This window comes from Hetaerina americana, unplaced genomic scaffold, assembly GCF_022747635.1.
Source record: "Hetaerina americana unplaced genomic scaffold, ioHetAmer1.1.p SCAF_27, whole genome shotgun sequence".
NCBI classification, from domain to species: domain Eukaryota; kingdom Metazoa; phylum Arthropoda; class Insecta; order Odonata; family Calopterygidae; genus Hetaerina; species Hetaerina americana.
In genome coordinates, this window is record NW_027286841.1 from 887,582 (window position 1) to 906,379 (window position 18,798).

The 18,798-nt window shown below is 42.4% G+C and overlaps 1 protein-coding gene across 1 annotated transcript; it reads left to right on the plus strand.

Annotated features, from left to right (window-relative positions):
* The first annotated feature begins 16,809 nt into the window (after positions 1-16,809).
* Positions 16,810-18,138, plus strand: LOC139689661 (uncharacterized). Its single transcript, XM_071586850.1, has one exon. The coding sequence runs from the start codon at positions 16,810-16,812 to the stop codon at positions 18,136-18,138; it is 1,329 nt and encodes a 442-aa protein (XP_071442951.1).
* Positions 18,139-18,798: the final 660 nt, after the last annotated feature.

Below are 18,798 nucleotides of genomic sequence, written 5' to 3' on the forward strand. Positions count from 1 at the left end.
CGGACTACCGTGTCTCTGCATGAAACGAGCTACGCCAAAGGATGCGCATCCTTGATAGTCGATTGTTTAGAATGCAGTCCAACACATCCCCTTCCTTAATAACTACCCCTATGAGGAGAAAACTGCAAACTCCTCAAGTTCGGGGATATACAAGGTGGAGTCAGATGAAAGCCGAACACGCGCTACAATGGGACCGTGAGTTGTCATTCAGTTCTCCAACCACGGCGATGGTAGTGTAGATACGTAACAACAGTGTTCAGTGTTGCAATATTGCGCTTTGATTGTGCTATGGCGGGTGTCCAGTTTTCATTTGACCGCCCCGCGTACAAAAATGTCGGGGAGAGCAACCCCCTTAATAGTGGAAGGCGAACAAATTTTTGGGTTTTATATTAAAATTTGTTCGCGGATTACATTTGAAAAAATGTTTGATTTAATGTGTTTCAGTTCTCCGCTCCATACTTCATTTTACGCTTGTGTAACAGCATGATTAGTTTGATTAAATAGGGTCACCCGCTGATTACGTGCCATGGAACCAAACACGTCCGTGTGCTTGCGCAAGGGTATTTGGCAACGTTAAGGAGACACTTCACGGTATTCTACGACGCAGTGATGTTTTGTGTTTTGTTGATAGTCGGGAATAGGTTGCAGGCTCGACAAATATCAACATTAACCGCTTGTGAAGAACGATAACTGATTTGATGTTTAGTTTGTAGTGCCTTCGAAGGATAGCACCGCCGCATTTATCTTGATCGAGTGTTACACGTTTCATTTCACTTAATATTGGATCACGAAGGGCTGTATTGGAACAAGGATATTTAAACATTAGAAACAAAGGTACTGTCTGTGTTGTGCGTCGAATTTATTGGGCGTTACACCCTAGGGTGGGTCGCGCCCCTCCCACTTCCCCACATAAATCCTGCGTACAACCCAGCCCGGTGGTTTTAGTAATCGGAGGCTGTTTACACAAATCGATTTATATCATATCTCTATTGTTATTTTTTATGTCCATTTCTGTTTCAAAATCTGGAATAAAGTACTTTGCAGGCACCTTTAAAACAGAGTAAAATAATTAACTGTGGAGTGTATTTTTTCAATTCCGAAGAGGGAGTGTTTCGGCAGGTGTTAGGGGAAAAAATGTTAAACGACCTGGTAATTAAAACAAATGGGTCTACGATGAGAAAATATACGATCAGGCTACTGATTCCATCGCTCTTGGTACGAAGAATTGAGATTTGAGTGATGTGCCGAAAACTAACGGTTAAAAATATTTCATGATATCATGACTAAACTGCATAGTTTTTTGTAAATACTGCAACTATAGAACTAAATGTGTTTTGTTTCCTTATTTTATAAATCCAGTTTAATCATAGCCTTCATAAAATTCAATATAAGAAGAATTATAAAAAATATACATCGAATGAACTGATTCAGATATTTCATTGAATTATCATCAGATTGGTGCTGCTCATCAAAAGGTTGATAAAAATCTGGCTTGAAAATCAATTCAAAATGTTAGGATTGAAAGGAGAGGTAAGCATCTTCCCCGTGGTGGCCCTAATGTCCATCTATTCGAGCAACAAATAAATTGACACAGGTTAGTTTTATCCGAATCTATATTTTTGTCCATTCTGATGTTATTAGTGCTACTAGATTATCTTATCCATCAGGTAATCAATTTTACACTTCAAATGCGAATACACTCAGATTAATTTCGGCACAAAATTCTTCAGTAGGCTGAGATATTAATTTCTACTTTAATAAATACCTATAGATTAGTAATGCCTAACGAATTACGTGATGCCCCATTATTTAAAGCATTTTGGCATCAAATTCTGGAAGAATATGGTAGAAGAGAGTTTCGTGTTGAGATTTCAAACCCTTCCCCTCATAACAGTGACTGCACTGAAAGAGATCGGCTAGAAGGGTTTGCTTGTATGAATGTAATTGTGTGAGCTTAATTTTAAGTCGGTATGCTCGATGCCAAACGTTGGTACACAAATTGGGAGAAATAACAGAATGAGTAGTTGGTGAGTGCTATTAAATCGACGTATCCGAATAGAACGGCAGAGGCAAGCGCGTGTGTGGAGGTGACCGATTTAAATAAAGCATAGCGTGAAATAAGAATCGACGCCTGAGAGGACGATGCATGGATAAGGCATAGTTTCCCACCTTGTGCATGAATCCATCACTGTCCACTTCCTCTACCCTGTATTTCCTTTTATCATTATTGTTATGTACTTGACGAAGGGTTAAATGGAAGAAGGGAATTTATGGTCCCAATGTCGCCCGAATAAAGACGTTCATCTATCTATCTGTGACTGATTTTCGGAATGTAAAAGTGAATAGCATCCAAGTACTTTCTACTTTCTTCTACGTGTACATTCTATCAAGTAAACGTATTGTACATCTATAATATACCCCGTAAGGCACCGGAAGAGTGTGTAGCAGAGGGTACATTCGGACCAGTCTTGCTCAGTAAGAGAAGAGTTGCGATCACATACCTTACATGAAAGACCGACAAAAAATATCTATTACATCAGGTCATGAATAATTATGAGTGCTGAATAATTATAGAGGAGACTATCACTATTAGTAAAGTAATCATGTAAACAAAGAAGCAAATTGGCCATCTCTATATAGTATGCTAAGCAGGAAATGACACAAGCAAAAACTACGTCAGGAAAAAATAAAAGGATAAATACTTGCTCCTTGGAAACAGGTAAAAGTTGTTAGCTCATATTGTATTAGCACCCGCAGAAATACAAAAGAAAGAACAAATTGGACTGCATACAATATATTCTAATACTTGATTCTATTCATTCACGAATTAGTATGGGTCGTATCTAAACGTATTCGTAACCTTGTCCTTGAATATAGGGACGATTCAGTAGCCGACTGAGAAAGGTCTCTGGATTTATTTCTTGAAGTAACAGTGAGAGAGAAATTGAGGATAAAAATGTGGTTAAAACTCAGGCCGTCGTGTTAGATAACGAGAATGGGAATAATAATTGCATCTATAGAATGTGAACGTCAACACCATTGAACAAATAGGATGATTTAGTATCTCTTTGAAGAATGCAAGTGCCAGATTGTAGGACAGGCGAAGAGATTAAAAGACGCGTAAATACTAGCAGAAGGGACATTGGTTTTATCTGCAGCATATAAAGATATAATGATTTTTAAGGGAGTAAAAAGTGAGAGGGTAGGAAAGTGTACTCCTCCCCTAACACTTGATTTCATTTCATAAAAGACAAGCTTGGTTATGTTAGTGTAAGTATAATAATTACGGTTAATTGGAGAGTCAATATGGTGAAAAAAGTCTTGATTTGATTCTGAGTGGGTTTTGGCGAAAATGTGATTTGATTACACCGGCAATAGACAAGAGTATGGAAGATGTGCTCTTCGCTGGTATCGGAGAATATTGAGAGAAATGATCAATCACCAAGCATATGTCCCTGAGATTCCTAGAATTCGTTCCAGATGAAAGAAGAGTGAATTGTCTGAGAGTGAGAGAGGAAGGAAGGTTCGGCCGGGGGAGAATGCGATGGGCGAATGACGTTGGAGGGACTTTCATGACGAGGAATATGAAGAGTCTCGGGAACACAAGATGAGGGAGTATGAACTGATGTATGAACTTGAATCAACCCAAAGTGTTCTAGACCGGGTGGTCGGGGTGGATAATATTAGGAAAATTGTGTCAGTCTCCTGAAAATAACGACAGATAAAGCTTTTTTGATTTTTTTACCTAGGTACATCGAAAGGGAACGGCGTGGAGGTTGTCTGTATGAATGGGCGTCATAGATTTTCAATTTTTATTATTAGTTAGTCTACCGCTTTTGAGTGAACAGGGTTTAACTCCCCCGGCATTTCAAACCTTCTCTAACTAGACACAATCTGACACTCCACAGTAAATTAAACTCTTCTCCATACTTCCTTCCTTGATTTCTTCCAACATGCCTTTTGTTTTTAAAACCTTACCTCTCCGACCAAATATCCTCCTCGCAACCACAGTCCTCAGAATTTTTGTATTTTTTGTATTTTTAAGTACTCTGCAAGCCTCTACTAGGGTGTGTGGTAGGGGGTGAATACACACCAGACTAATTTTGACCCGAATATTTTACCCCTACTGCAGTCGGACAATGTAATTCTGGTCGTTTGTGGAAAATATCTTAATTCATTATATTTTTAATTTATTCGTTCAACACTTTATCTCTCTAATTTTACTGAGATGAGCTATCCGACCGTAGTACGGTGGGGGTAATAATTCATTTTCAACATCATTTCTAAAGAGACATCCTCCCAATTTATGCTAAAGATTTTATCTAATTTCTACAAACAACACAACAAAACACTCTACCCCCCGAGGGGGGTAGAGTGTTTTGTGGTGCATGTTCATGTGGTAGTGGTGTTTCACATTCTGGCTTGTTGTGTCCTGGCTTCCGTGTTGTAGGATGGCTTTCGTGCTGCATCTTGAGGTGCAGTTTTTTGTTGGTTTGCGGTATATGTGTTTATATGAGTGTTGGATGAAGGGATTTTTGCATGAGTGTGTGCGCTGCTGAGGGCGTAATTTTCCACGTTGTTGTTTTGCATGAGGTATTGTTCCTTTTTACGGTTGGTGACCTAACACCCTCCGCCACACGCCCTTGCGGCGGCTTGCGGGGTATTATGTAGATGTAATTTAATTTAGTGTAATAGAGAGTAGTTTCGTGAGGAAATTATCCATTGTGCTTTAGAATAATTATCTAGATCTTCGTCTGACCTTGAGCTTGGTGGATTGAGTACCTAGACGCGTACTGAGTAAATGCGTGGCTTCGATGAAGAAGGCGCACTCTCAAAAGTGCAATTTTCCATTCATCGCAGCAAACGCTCCCGGAGAAAAAAGAAGAATACCTGAACTGCACTGAGGCTTCAGTGGTGGACGAAAATTTGGAACATTATACATATAATTCATGGACCAACTTGTTGTCGTCAAATAGAATTATTGTCCCCCTAAAATTAACGCGTCTAGCAAGGGTAGAATACAAAGTCTGTCCCAAACGTAGTATGACTTATTTTTTATCGGATAGACGGACGGACGGGCGGTGGTTTCTCTGGCTTGGGTCGAGGGAGGGGAGTTTTGGGGAAGGCTAGAGGCCGGTGGCGGTTGGCTCCCAGTGCTTGCAGAGCGCGGATATTTCGTTTGCAAAACCTCTATAACGTGACCTGGTTTCGTTCCGTCATGAACCAGTCACTGGAACAGCTCTACGCCATCAAATTTTGCGTGAAACTGGGTGAAACAGGGAAAGAGACTCTGATATGCTCGAGGCAGCTTATGGCGATAACGCCTCAGGTAAAGAAGGTACAAGTTGTTTTGGGAGGGTAGCAAAGATGTTGAAGACGCCGAACGTTCAAGACTCACTTCGACCTCAAAAAGTGACGCCAATATTTGCAATAGTGAAGGCTTTGTTGGATAGGGATCCTAGATTAAAGATTTCGCGTGGTTTCTGATGAACTTAGCATTCATAAAAGTGATTTTCATCGACTTGTGACCGAAAGCATGGGCATGAGGAAGGTGTGTGCGAGGTTGGTGCCGGACGGAGTGCTCTCGGACAAAGAAGAAAAGGAAACTCGCACGCGGATCTGCCAAGAGCTACTCGACCATGTGAGCGAGGATCCAATTTTTTTCGACAATACCCCACCAGACTTCTTCCTCTTCCCCCACCTCAAAATTGGGTTGAAAGGACGTCACCACGGCTCGGTGGAAGCGTTAAAACAGGGAGTGACGAGAGAGTTTAGCAGAATTCCGGGCGCCACCTTCCAGAAGGCGTACGAGGCGTAGAAAACCCGCTGGCAGCGGTGCGTGGACGCAAAAGGATGCTAATTGGAAGACTTTTGAGTGAAATTTTGACAATAATTTGTTTTTATCGACTCAGTCCTGCCACTTTCAGGACAAACCTTGCATTCTCTGATTTTTCATGAAAACTATTCACAATTCTCGCGGGTCGCTAAATTTAGAATTTGCCTTCGAAATGGAAAATTGCTAACGTATAAATGGAGGGTCGAGGAAAGAACGATGTTAACTGGTATTCTGGTCACGTCACTCCCACCAATTCCAAGGCAACCAGAAGGATTGTTCGGGTAAAAATCTCAAAGTCCCGATCTAAGGCGCCAGTGGGTTAGAATACGTCTCGCCGCCAAACTGATATGGTTGCCGAGTCAGACAACAAAGTTCAGGAGTCCTGTCGATGACCTAGCGAAAAGCAAACCCTCAGCTCTTGTTTTATGATTCCATTCTTCTCGACGCGACGTAATCTCTCGAAAACTCAGGGACGCGCAAGAAAATGAAGATAAGGCTTGCGCTGAGGAGAAAAGACGATGCAAGGTGTTCCGTGGCGGTATGTTAATCATCGTTTCATTGCCCAAAAACTCTTTCTCAGTCGCTGCGGGTAATTTATTCGACGCTTTTCTTCAACCCGGCACGTCATTTCGCGATTCGTTCCCCATGGCAACAGTCTCACCGCGGAAAGATGACTCGCTCTCATCAATTTGCTCCGGGGAACTGCGGCGACCCTCCCAAGCAAACATTGTCACATTTTCAATCAAAAACATAATTTAAAAAGGCAATTGTTCAAGCAAAACCCTGCAAGCAACGACAATGACGTAATCCCTTGCGTATCATTGGGTGACGGATAAAGAGGTGAACAGGGAAATGTCCAAAACATCAAATAAAGTTTCCCTTAGGCTTTCTCCACCTTTTCGCAGGAACTAAAAAAAAACCGCGAGAACTGCTTTCATATTTTTCAAAAACCATTGCACTTCCACTCATTAATTCTGGCCCGTACGGTCCACATCTTCAATCCTTAACAGTGCCGATCGTTTTTTCCGTAAAATAGTGAAAAGAGATTCCTCAAATTTTGCGATCTGTACGTGATGCCATTTCGTATTCAATCTTATTTTGCAATCTACCGAATCATGTACACAAGTACCTCAGATTTAAAATGTATTTATCACACCCTTAGCTCCATTACAGGCTTAATATCTTCCACTTATCACTTTCAGAGTATAATCACGAAATTCCCGAACGCGTTCATCAATCGATATGCCTTCCCGCAGATAACCGCTGATCGCTTTTCTTTCTACAAATCAATCCACTTCTTGAAAATGTGAATATATATATATATATATATATATATATATATATATATATATATATATATATATATATATATATATATATATATATATATGCTTTCATAGACGTAACACGGAAGTGCCGAATAGTACAATACACAGTAACACATAATATAGAAACACAAAAAAAGAGAACGCTCACACGTATTTTCTTGATATTTCGACGGAAACAATCCGTCTTCCTCTGAAGATGTAGAAGTAATGACTTACTTCTTACTTCTACATCTTCAGAGGAAGACGGATTGTTTCCGTCGAAATATCAAGAAAATACGTGTGAGTGTTCCCTTTTTTTGTGTTTCTATATTATGTACTACTGTGTATTGTACTATATATATATATATATATATATATATATATATATATATATGTATATATAAACCATGTGGGTAACTCTACCATCACCTATCAAACCCACCTTCGGGTTGATTACTATTTTATGGTTTTTTATATAAACCAAAAATATATTTTTATTATTTATTAAATAATCTACCGATTAAGGTAGGTTTTTGGATGGACACAACTAACAAATAAATATTTTGTAACTCCTAACAAAACACAATCCAGCAACCTACTCTACATCAAGTCCCTATTCATCTCTGAGTACTTTCTTCCGTCCTTCATCCCGTCCAACATCCCTATCCTGTTCCTTCCCTTTCCTCGTTTGCCGAACATTCTCTTCTCTATTGCAGTCTTCAACATCCCACTGCTAGTCAGTACCCCCTTCATCCACTTTTCCTGCCTCCATAGGATTTCTCCCAACAAGCCCCTCTCTTCGCCCACCATACCCAGTACAATTTGACCTTTTTTCACCCAAAAGTTTCAACGAGTCTTTTCTTAATATCCTTACTCAACGTCCCGGTCATCAACTCCCTCCTTCAAGTGAAAGACTCATTTCCTAATGCAATTTTTCTCCTTACGTCCCTACTACTTTGACCGTATTGTTCCAAAAGACTTCCGACATAAGTTAACTGTTCTACCTGTTCTAGTTTTTGCCCTTCTATTTTAAACCATGTATATATATGGATATTTATTATATATATATTATATTATATATATATATAGATTACTATATATATATAGTAATCAACTTCAGTAATCAACCGGAAGGTCGGTTTAGTAGGTGATGGTAGAGATCACCCAGTACTAAGCCCTATACGGCGTGTGAAATTCACACATCAGGGTAGGGGGGCCAGTTCCTTTCCCTGTGCCGGTTATGGTTTCCCAGGAAGACCTGGTTCCCGAAAAATCACATAGCTTGGGTGGAGCTGCAGGTACCCAGAGTGCCTTGCCCGGGAATCGAACCCGGGAACCTCCGGTCAGTAGTCCAACGCTCTACCCACTGGGCTACCGCGACCCCCGTATATACACACACACACACACACACATATATATATATATATATATATATATATATATAGCCGTTCTTTAATTACTCTAGGCATTTTCGGATTTTTTTCAAAAAATACCCTTTTTTAGGAATTCCTAAGGCAACCCCCAGGCTCCAGTAATTTTAATCGTCAGTACAGCAAACAAGCACCCATAAACAAAATATGAAATGGAATTAAATTTAGAAGAAAGTTTTTTTCCCTGCATTGACTTTAGAGTTAATTTAGACACTTGAACTTAAAAAATACACTGCCTAGAGAGATTTGTTTTTTTTGTCTCTGTGATATTAGAATACATATTGTAAAATGAATTACATATTTTGAATCTCATTTAATAGACTGGTAAAAGTAATTAATCTTTCCGGGCGTAACTATGTGGAATTGTTCCAAGATAAGTAAAGTTCCAAAATAAAGCTTCGTAAATCCTAATGAAAAAAGAAAAACTCTGTAAGCCCACAGGTTTTCCATGAGTGTTTTATTTGGACATTATTCGACTAGTAAAAGCTTAAATAAATCTGAAACGATAGTTTCTTCGGTGAGTATTTGCGAAACGTTCCCTTTAGTGATCTAGAATTATTAAAATGTTTTCTTTGATACCAATTGCTGGAATAATGAGTTGAAAAATTTCTTGTAATATTCTTCCTAGACCCACCCCTCCCCCACAACCCCAGAAAGAGAGGCAATGAAATGCACCTAATCCCCCTAAATCCTTAGGTAATAAAGAAAAGTCCCTTGGCCCCTTGGAGATTATGGAAACAGATCGCTTTGAAATAATATTTATTCACTTCTACTATCTCGGTGGGAAAATACAGGGTCGCACCCAAACGTGGTAGGACTGATTTTTTTACAAGATTTTTATTGACGATATACTTACATCGACTTAATAATCTTCAAAGTATGCTCCTTGAGCTGCTACACACTTAGTATAACGTTGCTCCCATTCCCCGTACGCCCGCTGGAAATTTTCTTTGGGGATGCCGTTGATGACCCTCGTCGAAGTCTCTTGAACGGCCTTTATCGAGTCGAAACGTCGTCCCTTGAGCTGTCTTTTCATCTTTTCATCAGGGGGAAGAAGAAGAAGTCCGGTGGTGCCAGATCGGGAGAATAGGGCGGGTGCGGCAACGTGGTAACGCCGTATTTGCCGTGGCAACGCCGAGCGCGCCATGGCAGAATTTTCGGCACCATCTTGGCGCACACCTTGCGCATGGCCAAATCCTGTGAAATTATGCGTTATACGTTGGATGCAGACAGACCCAACTGGTCTGCAATTTCTTCACTGGTTAAGCGTCGGTCTGTGTTCAGCAGTGTCCTCACTCTGTCCACATTCGTGTCGGTTCTTGCCGTTGACGGCCGTCCGGAGCGATGGTCGTCTTCAACTAGCTCCCTACCCTCTTTAAACAACTTGTGCCGCTCAAATACTGTGGAACGGCTTAAGGCAGTGTCCCCATAAGCCTGCTTGATCATATCGAGGGTCTCAGTTGCCGTCTTCCCGAGTTTCGCACAAAACTTCACGGAATAACGTTGCTCTAAATTCAGATTCATTTTGTTTTTCGACGCGGACAAAAAACTTGCTTCACTAAAAACGGTGTCCTCACTCAACGACAGCCCGCAGGCGACTGAGGTTGGTGTCGGTCTGTTACTAAGAGCCCCCTCCACCTTACCCTGCCAGCAGACCCCCCTCCTCCGCTCCGTTTTCTCCAGAGAAAATCAGTCCTACCACTTTTGGGTGCGACCCTTATGTCTTGCTGCATATAAAAGACAGGGAACCGTTACGTTTTTACTCTTTCTTAAGGGAACACGTTCTCGGAACAATAATCAGCTTTTGCCGAAGAGATTTTCTAATGCAAGGAGTAAATTAATGAATATTTCAGTCTCAAACATGTGCATACCCATGAAAATGCCGTCGACGCAATGTTTCCAGGGAATAATCAATAACGAAAGAACGGTTCGACAAGGTACCTACAAGGAATGCACGGTCCATAATTCTTCCGGAAGCCGATTCAAAACATGCTCGGTAGTGTTTTATTTTTGAAAGATATAATATAGAGCAATTCACGGGAGTACTGAAGCGTAAATGTTTTTCCTTATGCATGTATGACCTCGGAATATTTCGAAACGCAAAGTTGATGGAAATCAATGTCATTTTTTTAATCAATAAAAGGCTTCACTAGATGATATCCAAGGAATTACTCGTCGCGATCAGGAGGAGAATTTTCAGTGGGCGCATTGGAGTGTGGTCCACGAGGCACGCTGCTGGGGGCTTAGCTCGCGTCGCGTATGCAAGGTTTGTATAAAAGTAGTATTGGTGAGAATTTTTCCCCGAGGTGTTCATGAAGTGCCGAATTCAGACCGTCGGTTAAGTGCCTGAATGATAGCAGATCGTATATTGGCATTGATAAGATGACAGTGCACCCACCATTATCGCTGCAAATTTGGGGATGCCAAAGATTTGCGCTTAACTCGTCCTCCCGAAGGCCTAGACGGACGACCAAGAACATAGTCGAGTGTCTGCTTGCGAAAACCATTTGGAACGTCTTCGCGAATATTTTCCAACCCCCTTACAGTCCCCCTGACTGGGAACCAGCAACCTATATTTCCTATTTCTAAAATTGAAATCCTCTCTTTCTCAAAGGATACCACCATGGAACCCCAAGTGCCATCAAAGAAGCTTGCAAGCGTACCCTTATGGACATTCCGGAATCCGCCTACCAGGGAGCCTTCGAGTTGTGGAAAAGCAGCTCGCAAAAGGGTGTCAACGCTAAGAGGGATGTACTATGAAATACATTTATTTTTCCCGATACTTTTTATACGATACATGCATTTCACTGTTTTGCACGGAATTACACGGTGACGATGGGGTGTTTTTATTTTGTAATTTAGGAAATTGAGGAAAATGATAAATTTTCTGTATATACATGTATTCCAATGTATTTTTTATACCATAACGGAGTTTATTTTCTGTATAGCCTTCGTAGACAAGATTAAGAGGAAATTCTGCTGGGGCCTTTATAAATTGTTGCGAGAAGCGAGTTAGCGTCACGGGTATGCTGTAGGAATTAGCTGGGAGACTCTCGATTCTTAAAGACAGCAGGCAAGAATTAGATTCCTGGAAAGGTTCAGGGTTACAGGTAGTTTTCCGGAAAGGAATTTTTGCCGAGACACCGAGGGAATTATTCTGGAACCTCATTGCAACGATGGATTCGACTATCTGGATAGTGAAATAAGAAAGACCAACACAGTAATAGACAAGAATTCAGTACTCATTCTTCCCCAGCAAAACACGCAACCATGACAAATTCGATCACAAGAGCCCGGAAAAATGAAATTGGCTTGAATATTTGCATTTGTTGAATTGGCCAAGTGCTACAATTATTGCATGATATTTAGAGGCAATTATGTGCACGAGACAACTAATTATTCTTCATGAGCTAGGTTCGTATAAAAAGTATCGGTAACAATGTTTTCCTGACGTGCATTGCTTGAAGTGCTAAATTCAGACCGTGTCGGTTGAGTGTGCGCATGATCGCAGCTCGTATTATTGGCATTGGCAAGACAGTAATAGTGCACACACCATTATCACTGAAAAGCTAGCGACGCAAAAGATCTGCGCTGAACTCGTCCTCTCGAAGATCTTTGGACGGACGACCAAGAGCAGGATCGAGTTTCAGCTTAGCGAAGACCTGCAGCGACATCGCGACGATTCCCCATCCCCCTTACAGTCCCGACTTTGCACGCAGACTATTTCCTATTCCCTATAAAAGTGAAATCCTCCCTCCCTCAAAGGACACCACCATGGGATCCTAAGTCAAGCTTAAGAAAGAAGCTTGCACGCGTACCCTTAAGGACCTTCCGTCTACCAGGGAGCCTTCGAGTCGTAGAAAAGCAGCTGGCAAAATTGTGTGGACGCTCACGGAATATGCTTTGGAGAATACGGAGGCATTAGAGCAATATCTAAAATTAAACTATTTTTCCAAAACGTTTCCCGATACTTTTTATACAAACGATGTATGGTTGGTGCCCTAAACACTCCCCCGCCACACGCCCTTGCGACGGTTAGAGAAGAATTGTGTTAATGTAGATCTCAGAACTGTTAATTAACAGACAAGAAGAAATTTTGGTTTCCTGAATGGTATTTAAATCTATATCAACAACAAAAACTGCACTTAGGAAAAAAATTCACTACAGGCACATAATGCCTTGATTTGAATCCATCGACAAACGGTTGGTGAGATACGCCTGATAACTCCAATTAGCGTGCAAATGGTAAACTAAACACTCGCATCATGAGATGAAGGCCCTGAGTAGGTATCGATTACACCTTCGCATTATTCTTAGTATCACACAAAACAGCACATAAAAATGAACACTGATATCTCCTCAACAGCGACAAAATGAACTGCACTGTCACATTCTAAATTTCGAACGACAGTGAACGAGAAGAAAGCACAAATACCGATCAAAATATGCAAGAGTTAAAAAATGAGTATTGCCGTAAAAAATGCAATATATCACTACATAGAGGCTTAGAAAAAATCACACTTATTTTCGAAATGAGTCAATATAATGTATTTATGAAATCGGGAAGACTAACAGACAAAACGTGCAGGACGATGCGGTGGCTAGCGTACTAGTTTCCCACCCAGAGGACCCGGTTTCGAATCCTAGAGCCTGCAGATGTTTTTCAGAGGTATCCCGATCCCTACTTGAAATGCTTTGGAGAGCGCACTTTAAGTGAGTACGCCGTCCGTCGGATGGAACGTTAAACTGTAAGACCCCTTGGCCCCTTTCGTTAAGAGTTGGCTAATCCCGACGCCGGTTTTCTCTCCACCCTTCCTCCTTTCCCATCCATCTTGAGCTGTTGATCGCCTCCCCTAGATCTACTACCACTAATTCCTCGATATTATGTCCATATTAGTCGACATGTGAACATAATAGTCAAACAATTTCCATTCCAAAATAGGAAATGTCGTACGTGAGGACTATAGGCAAATAATTTTGATATCACAGGGAGCAAAAGTGGGACTTTGGATCATCAATAAGAAGATGGAGAGGGGGGCATATGATTACTTAGGGGATGATTAGTTTGGGTTCAGAAATGGGAGAAGCACGCGTGATACCAAATTAGTAATCACTAATCAAAAGGGACATAGAATACAATTATGTTGTATTTGATTGCTTCGTACATTTCGAGTATGCGTTTCATGTAGTCGAAAGGAGAGTTGAATTAATGAAATCATTTCAGAAAATAGGAGTAGATTGGAGTGACAGACGACCTATCCGCAACATATAGTATACGCACGTCTCAGACTGCTCAGGTGCGAGTGGAGGACGGGGATCCGAGAATGTGTGCGCTCTGCATGAAGATGAAAGCGCCCTCGGCAAGATAAAAGGAAAATCTGCACAAAATTACCGCTACAGTTGCGATCATTTTCCGACGGGTGTCTCTGTTAATTGCTTCCATTGATTACCAAATGCCTTTGAACAAAGTCCGATAACTGCCATGAAGATCGATAATGTTCGTAACCAATGCCTAAATACGAGGGTAGCAATGCACACATGCTTGTGCACCACAAACTAGATGACCTTCAGAAGCACTACTGGTGGCATGTGGAAGTAACATTCCCCCTCAACACGCATGCGCAGGTTTGAGGTCGTTCATATATCTAGCGTATTTTGAGAAGCGGAAGTGTGGAGGCGTGTTCTAGCGTCATGCCAGCGCGAGTTAAACAGCGTGCTGTTATCGAATTTTCGCCTTCACTTTCTCGCAAACCGCACTTCCACCTCAGCCATGTTTCTTTCTTCAATGCCATGCGTTTCTTATGTACAATGACCGGTAAAGGTGGGACTTCACTCACCGGGACGGTTTATACTTGCCCGCTTGGGCAGTCAATGAACTTTTGTGTGTGTAATGATTACACTCGAGGTGTCCCCTGAGTTGAGGAAAAAAATCAAAATCGCAAGGCTCGGGGGAATAAGGAGGGTGTGGAATCAGTTCAAATTTCAGGTTATGCAGAGCCTCTCCAGTTGCGCGCGAGGTGTGAGGACAAGCGTGGTCATGTTGCAAGATTATTGGCGCCAGGCTCCCTTTAACACGAGAACCTCGACCAATATGGTTTGCGATACGCTTTTGATGATTTGCTGGTCACTTTGAATCAAATCTACGACTTTGCGATGTTTATCGTCTGTGGCAGTGATCGGACGTCCGCTGTGTGTTTCATCGACAAGTATGACTTTTCCAGGCTTGCAACCACGATATTTTACTACCCATCGATTTACAGTAAACCTATCAACAGCATTGTCACCATAAATAGCCTTTAAACGACGATTAATCTCAGTAGGAGTTTTTTTTGAGCAGTTAAATTTTCTACAACAGCACTCGCACACAGCAACATCGGCGGAATGAATAGTCTGCACAGTTTCGACTCCAGGGGAGTTTAAAATAAAAACACAAATTGACCAAATCGCAACAACTACGACGGGATTGGAAGATCGACTAGGATGGATGGACGTTGGCGATGTTAGAATGATCACCGCCAGGAAGGAGGAAACGTGGACCGCCAGATAAAACATAGAGAGTAAAAATAGCGTTAATGATGTAGGCTTGGATGAGGATGGATGGGATCACAGGGCGACGACCTAGGATGGATGGGATCACAGGAGAGCCACTGCAAAGTGGAAAAAAACCCTTAAAATTAAGTAATTAAATACAGGTGTAGATATTGCGTATGTATATATTCCGTAAAACAATTGTTTAGCACCAAATATCACAAGATAGTTTGTTAATTTTGGCCGTACAAAATGTAAGCTGCGCGAGATGTTTACGATGCCTGCTTCTCTCTAAATCCAATTTTAATATGTAGCTATAATTTACATATCCATCGAGGCCATAGAAAATAATCGATGACCTTGAGTTCCACGGTCAACTAGTGTCACGTACCAACACCCCAGACAATTATGCTCATGAATTCAAGGATTCCAACAATCGCTTCGACCACTGGTCATACACGAAGGGACACAAAGAGCAAAACATAAGCGAAGCGATTCTCACGCACAATGTAATAGAAAGCTGACGAAGCGATTAAATTCGCGCGATGCATGCTGGGGGCGAGAAATAAACGCTGAGCATTTCTTTGGGGGAGTCCAGGGTGGGGGGGGGGGGAGTCTATAAATTTGGGCCCCAAAAACAACAAGTCAATGATCGACGTTCCCCAAATCACTTGTACCATTGATGTACCCAGGGTAATTTAAGTGTCATTTGATGTGCATATTTTCAAATGCACTCGAGACATGCTGAAACTTGAGAATGCCGACGCCGGGTTTCTCTCCACCCTTCATCCTTTCCTGTCCATCCCCTATGGCGCAAATGACCTTAGCTGTCGGTCGCCTACCCTAAAAACTACTACTACTACTACTGAAACTTTTTTGATATAATTTTTTAACGCATTTGAACTCGGAGATTTCAAGGGTAAAAATGAAAATTCTAATCAGTCGATATTTAAAATTTACCATATTCTAATGCGTTACAATATTTAAGCAATCGACGCTTTTGGCTCACATTCTCCCTCGACGATTTAAAAATAGAAGAAGATTCCGAAATAATTGAAGATGAGTGGAGAATAATAAGGCACCGTACGAAATAGCGACGACCACAAGTTGTGCAATGGTTGATCGATATGCAATCCTCCCCCGATATGTGCCTTGAAATGAAGGAAGGTCACCGTGAAATTGCCCCAATAACTCATTCAAACACTCCCTTATGCAAGAACTATATCCGCAGCTTCCTCCATGTCTTCCTCCTCTTTGGAAAATATATAAAGGTCTGCAAGGAGTGAGAAGTTATTTTCCATTCCGCATTCATGAATGAGGCCCCACGTTTCACTTCGGGCACCTCGCTTTAGTCGACTTTAACAGTACGCGGTGGAGTATTACGTGACTAATTAAATCATTTGTATTTTTGAAAACTAAGAAATATCGGTGTACCTAATTTGTGCTTTTGTGACGGGCAAGCCTACGCAATACTCCTATGCACATTAAAAAGTGCACCAAAGGCATTGATCGGGAAAAATATCATTAGGAGGAAAACAATGCTTATGCAATACAATAACATCCTTACGTCCTAAGTAGTCCCACTGTAAACTACTGATGTAAGACATACGCACGGACGTAGAATTATAAAAATCGCGAGTGTAGTCAAGAAAGCAACAAAGGGGGAGTTGGAATCTGTTCGTTTTATTAGAGCGGTTTCGTGTTCAGCATGGCTACAGTGTTGAGGAGGGAGGATTGCGAGGCGGCAGTCAGGAACTTCATCAAGTCCTCCGATTTCGTCCTCGAGGATTACAAATTCAAACCCTTGAGTGACAAGACGATGGGCTTCATGGGCCGACACTTGAAGTTGACCGCCTCCGTCCGCTTCGGCGGCGTGGTACAGCAACTGCGGTTATTCGCCAAGCTGATCCCGACCGGTGGAAGTCACCGATCCTTCGTCGTCGATCTTGACTTCTTCAAAAAGGAAATGATCGCCTACGACACGCTCGTCCCGAGACTGATCTCGTGCCTTCCGCAGGGAATGGCCTTGCCCGTGCCAATGTGCTTCTTCACCCGCGGGATCGCTTCGGGACCGGGAACGATCCCGATCCCGGGATCCGCGGACGAGGAACTCATCATCCTGGAGGATGTGACGCAACGGGGCTACCGAATCCTGGAGAATTTCCCTCCCATGGACGTGCCGCACTGTCGCGCGGCTCTGAGGGCCCTGGCCAGGCTCCACGCATCGTCCATCCTTCTGGAGGAGTCCTGCAGGGCGGCCCAGCCGGCGAACTTCGACCCGAGGAGGGACCTCTTCGCTGGGGTGAAGGAGAGTTTCCTGCTAAACCAAAAAGAGGGTCACACGGGATACGCGTGGGCCAAGCGTTGCGCCGAGAGCCTCACCACGGCCTCGTTCACGATGTGGCCGGAGTTATTCCGGGGCGTGAGCAGGGATTCGGTGATGGAGGGCATGATGAGAGGTTGGACAAGGGTCTTCGAGGCCGCTCAGCCGTCCGACGAGTTCCCGAACGTCCTCTGCCACGGGGACATGTGGACCAACAACATAATGTTCTCGGAGGAGAAGGGGGAGCTGGACGCCCTGCTCGTGGACCTTCAACTGGTCCGCTACGCTCCACCCGCCTTCGACATCCTTCTCTTCCTGCACGTCTGCACCAAGAGGGCTTTCCGGGAGCGCCACTTGGAGGAACTGCTCAAGTTTTACCACGAGGCCCTCGGGGAGTGCCTGCCGGCGGGTTTCCTGGAGCGATTCTTGCCGTTCGGGAAGCTCTTGGAGATGTGCGACTGCCAACGGGACGCCGCCCGCGTCATCTGCACGGGTTACCTGCCCATCATCCTGGGGGAAAACGACGAAGTGATCGGCGCGGAGAAGGAGTCGTCGAGTGAGCCCCTGAACCTCGACGAGACGATGATGAAGGACAGGGGCGATCGGATCGTGAGCAATTGCATCCGCAGCGAAAATTACAAGGAATGGATAACTGAAGCTTTCCAGGATTGTCTCTTCGCTCTAAACCTATGTAGACAATACAAACGTTCATAAATAATTTCACTTTTTCTTTCGATTGATTCAAAATTATGGTGCTCACGTTGATTCCGTCATGTGCTCAGTATAAACGTGCAATTGCTTGGTAGATTGGTGAACTAAAGTTTCCCGGAAATTCGACTTGATTAGTTCCCCATCTACTTTAATTCCTACCTCCAATCCTTCTCATAGCTCTCTCACAATTTCCTCTACGTAAACCTTAAAAAACCCTGGGTGATAATAATCAATCCTGTTTAATAATAATTCCTATGGCTATCACTGTCCAGAGGCTCGTCTCTCTTAGTCTCCGCAATGCACATATCTCAAAACAAGAGAAATATTCATTTAGTCTCTTCGTATCTCATTCAATACTTTCCTGAAATTTGTGCAAGCTAACCTGTCAAATGCCCTCTTAAGAACCACAAATCGCCGAAAATCATATTGATTATTTTCTGAATTTTTTTCTGTAAATGGTCCAATTAAATATTACTATGTTGATGAGTTTATCCGCCCACCATAATTATAAATCGGTCTATACCTAGGCAGTTATTTGTATGCATCTTTCTTATGATTTCATTGTGATTTTCATGACTTGGGAGAATAAAGGGAAGGTTTGCTGCACGTATACTGTTAATATCTGATGCTATGCTTCCCGAAATCAACATATCCTAACGTATT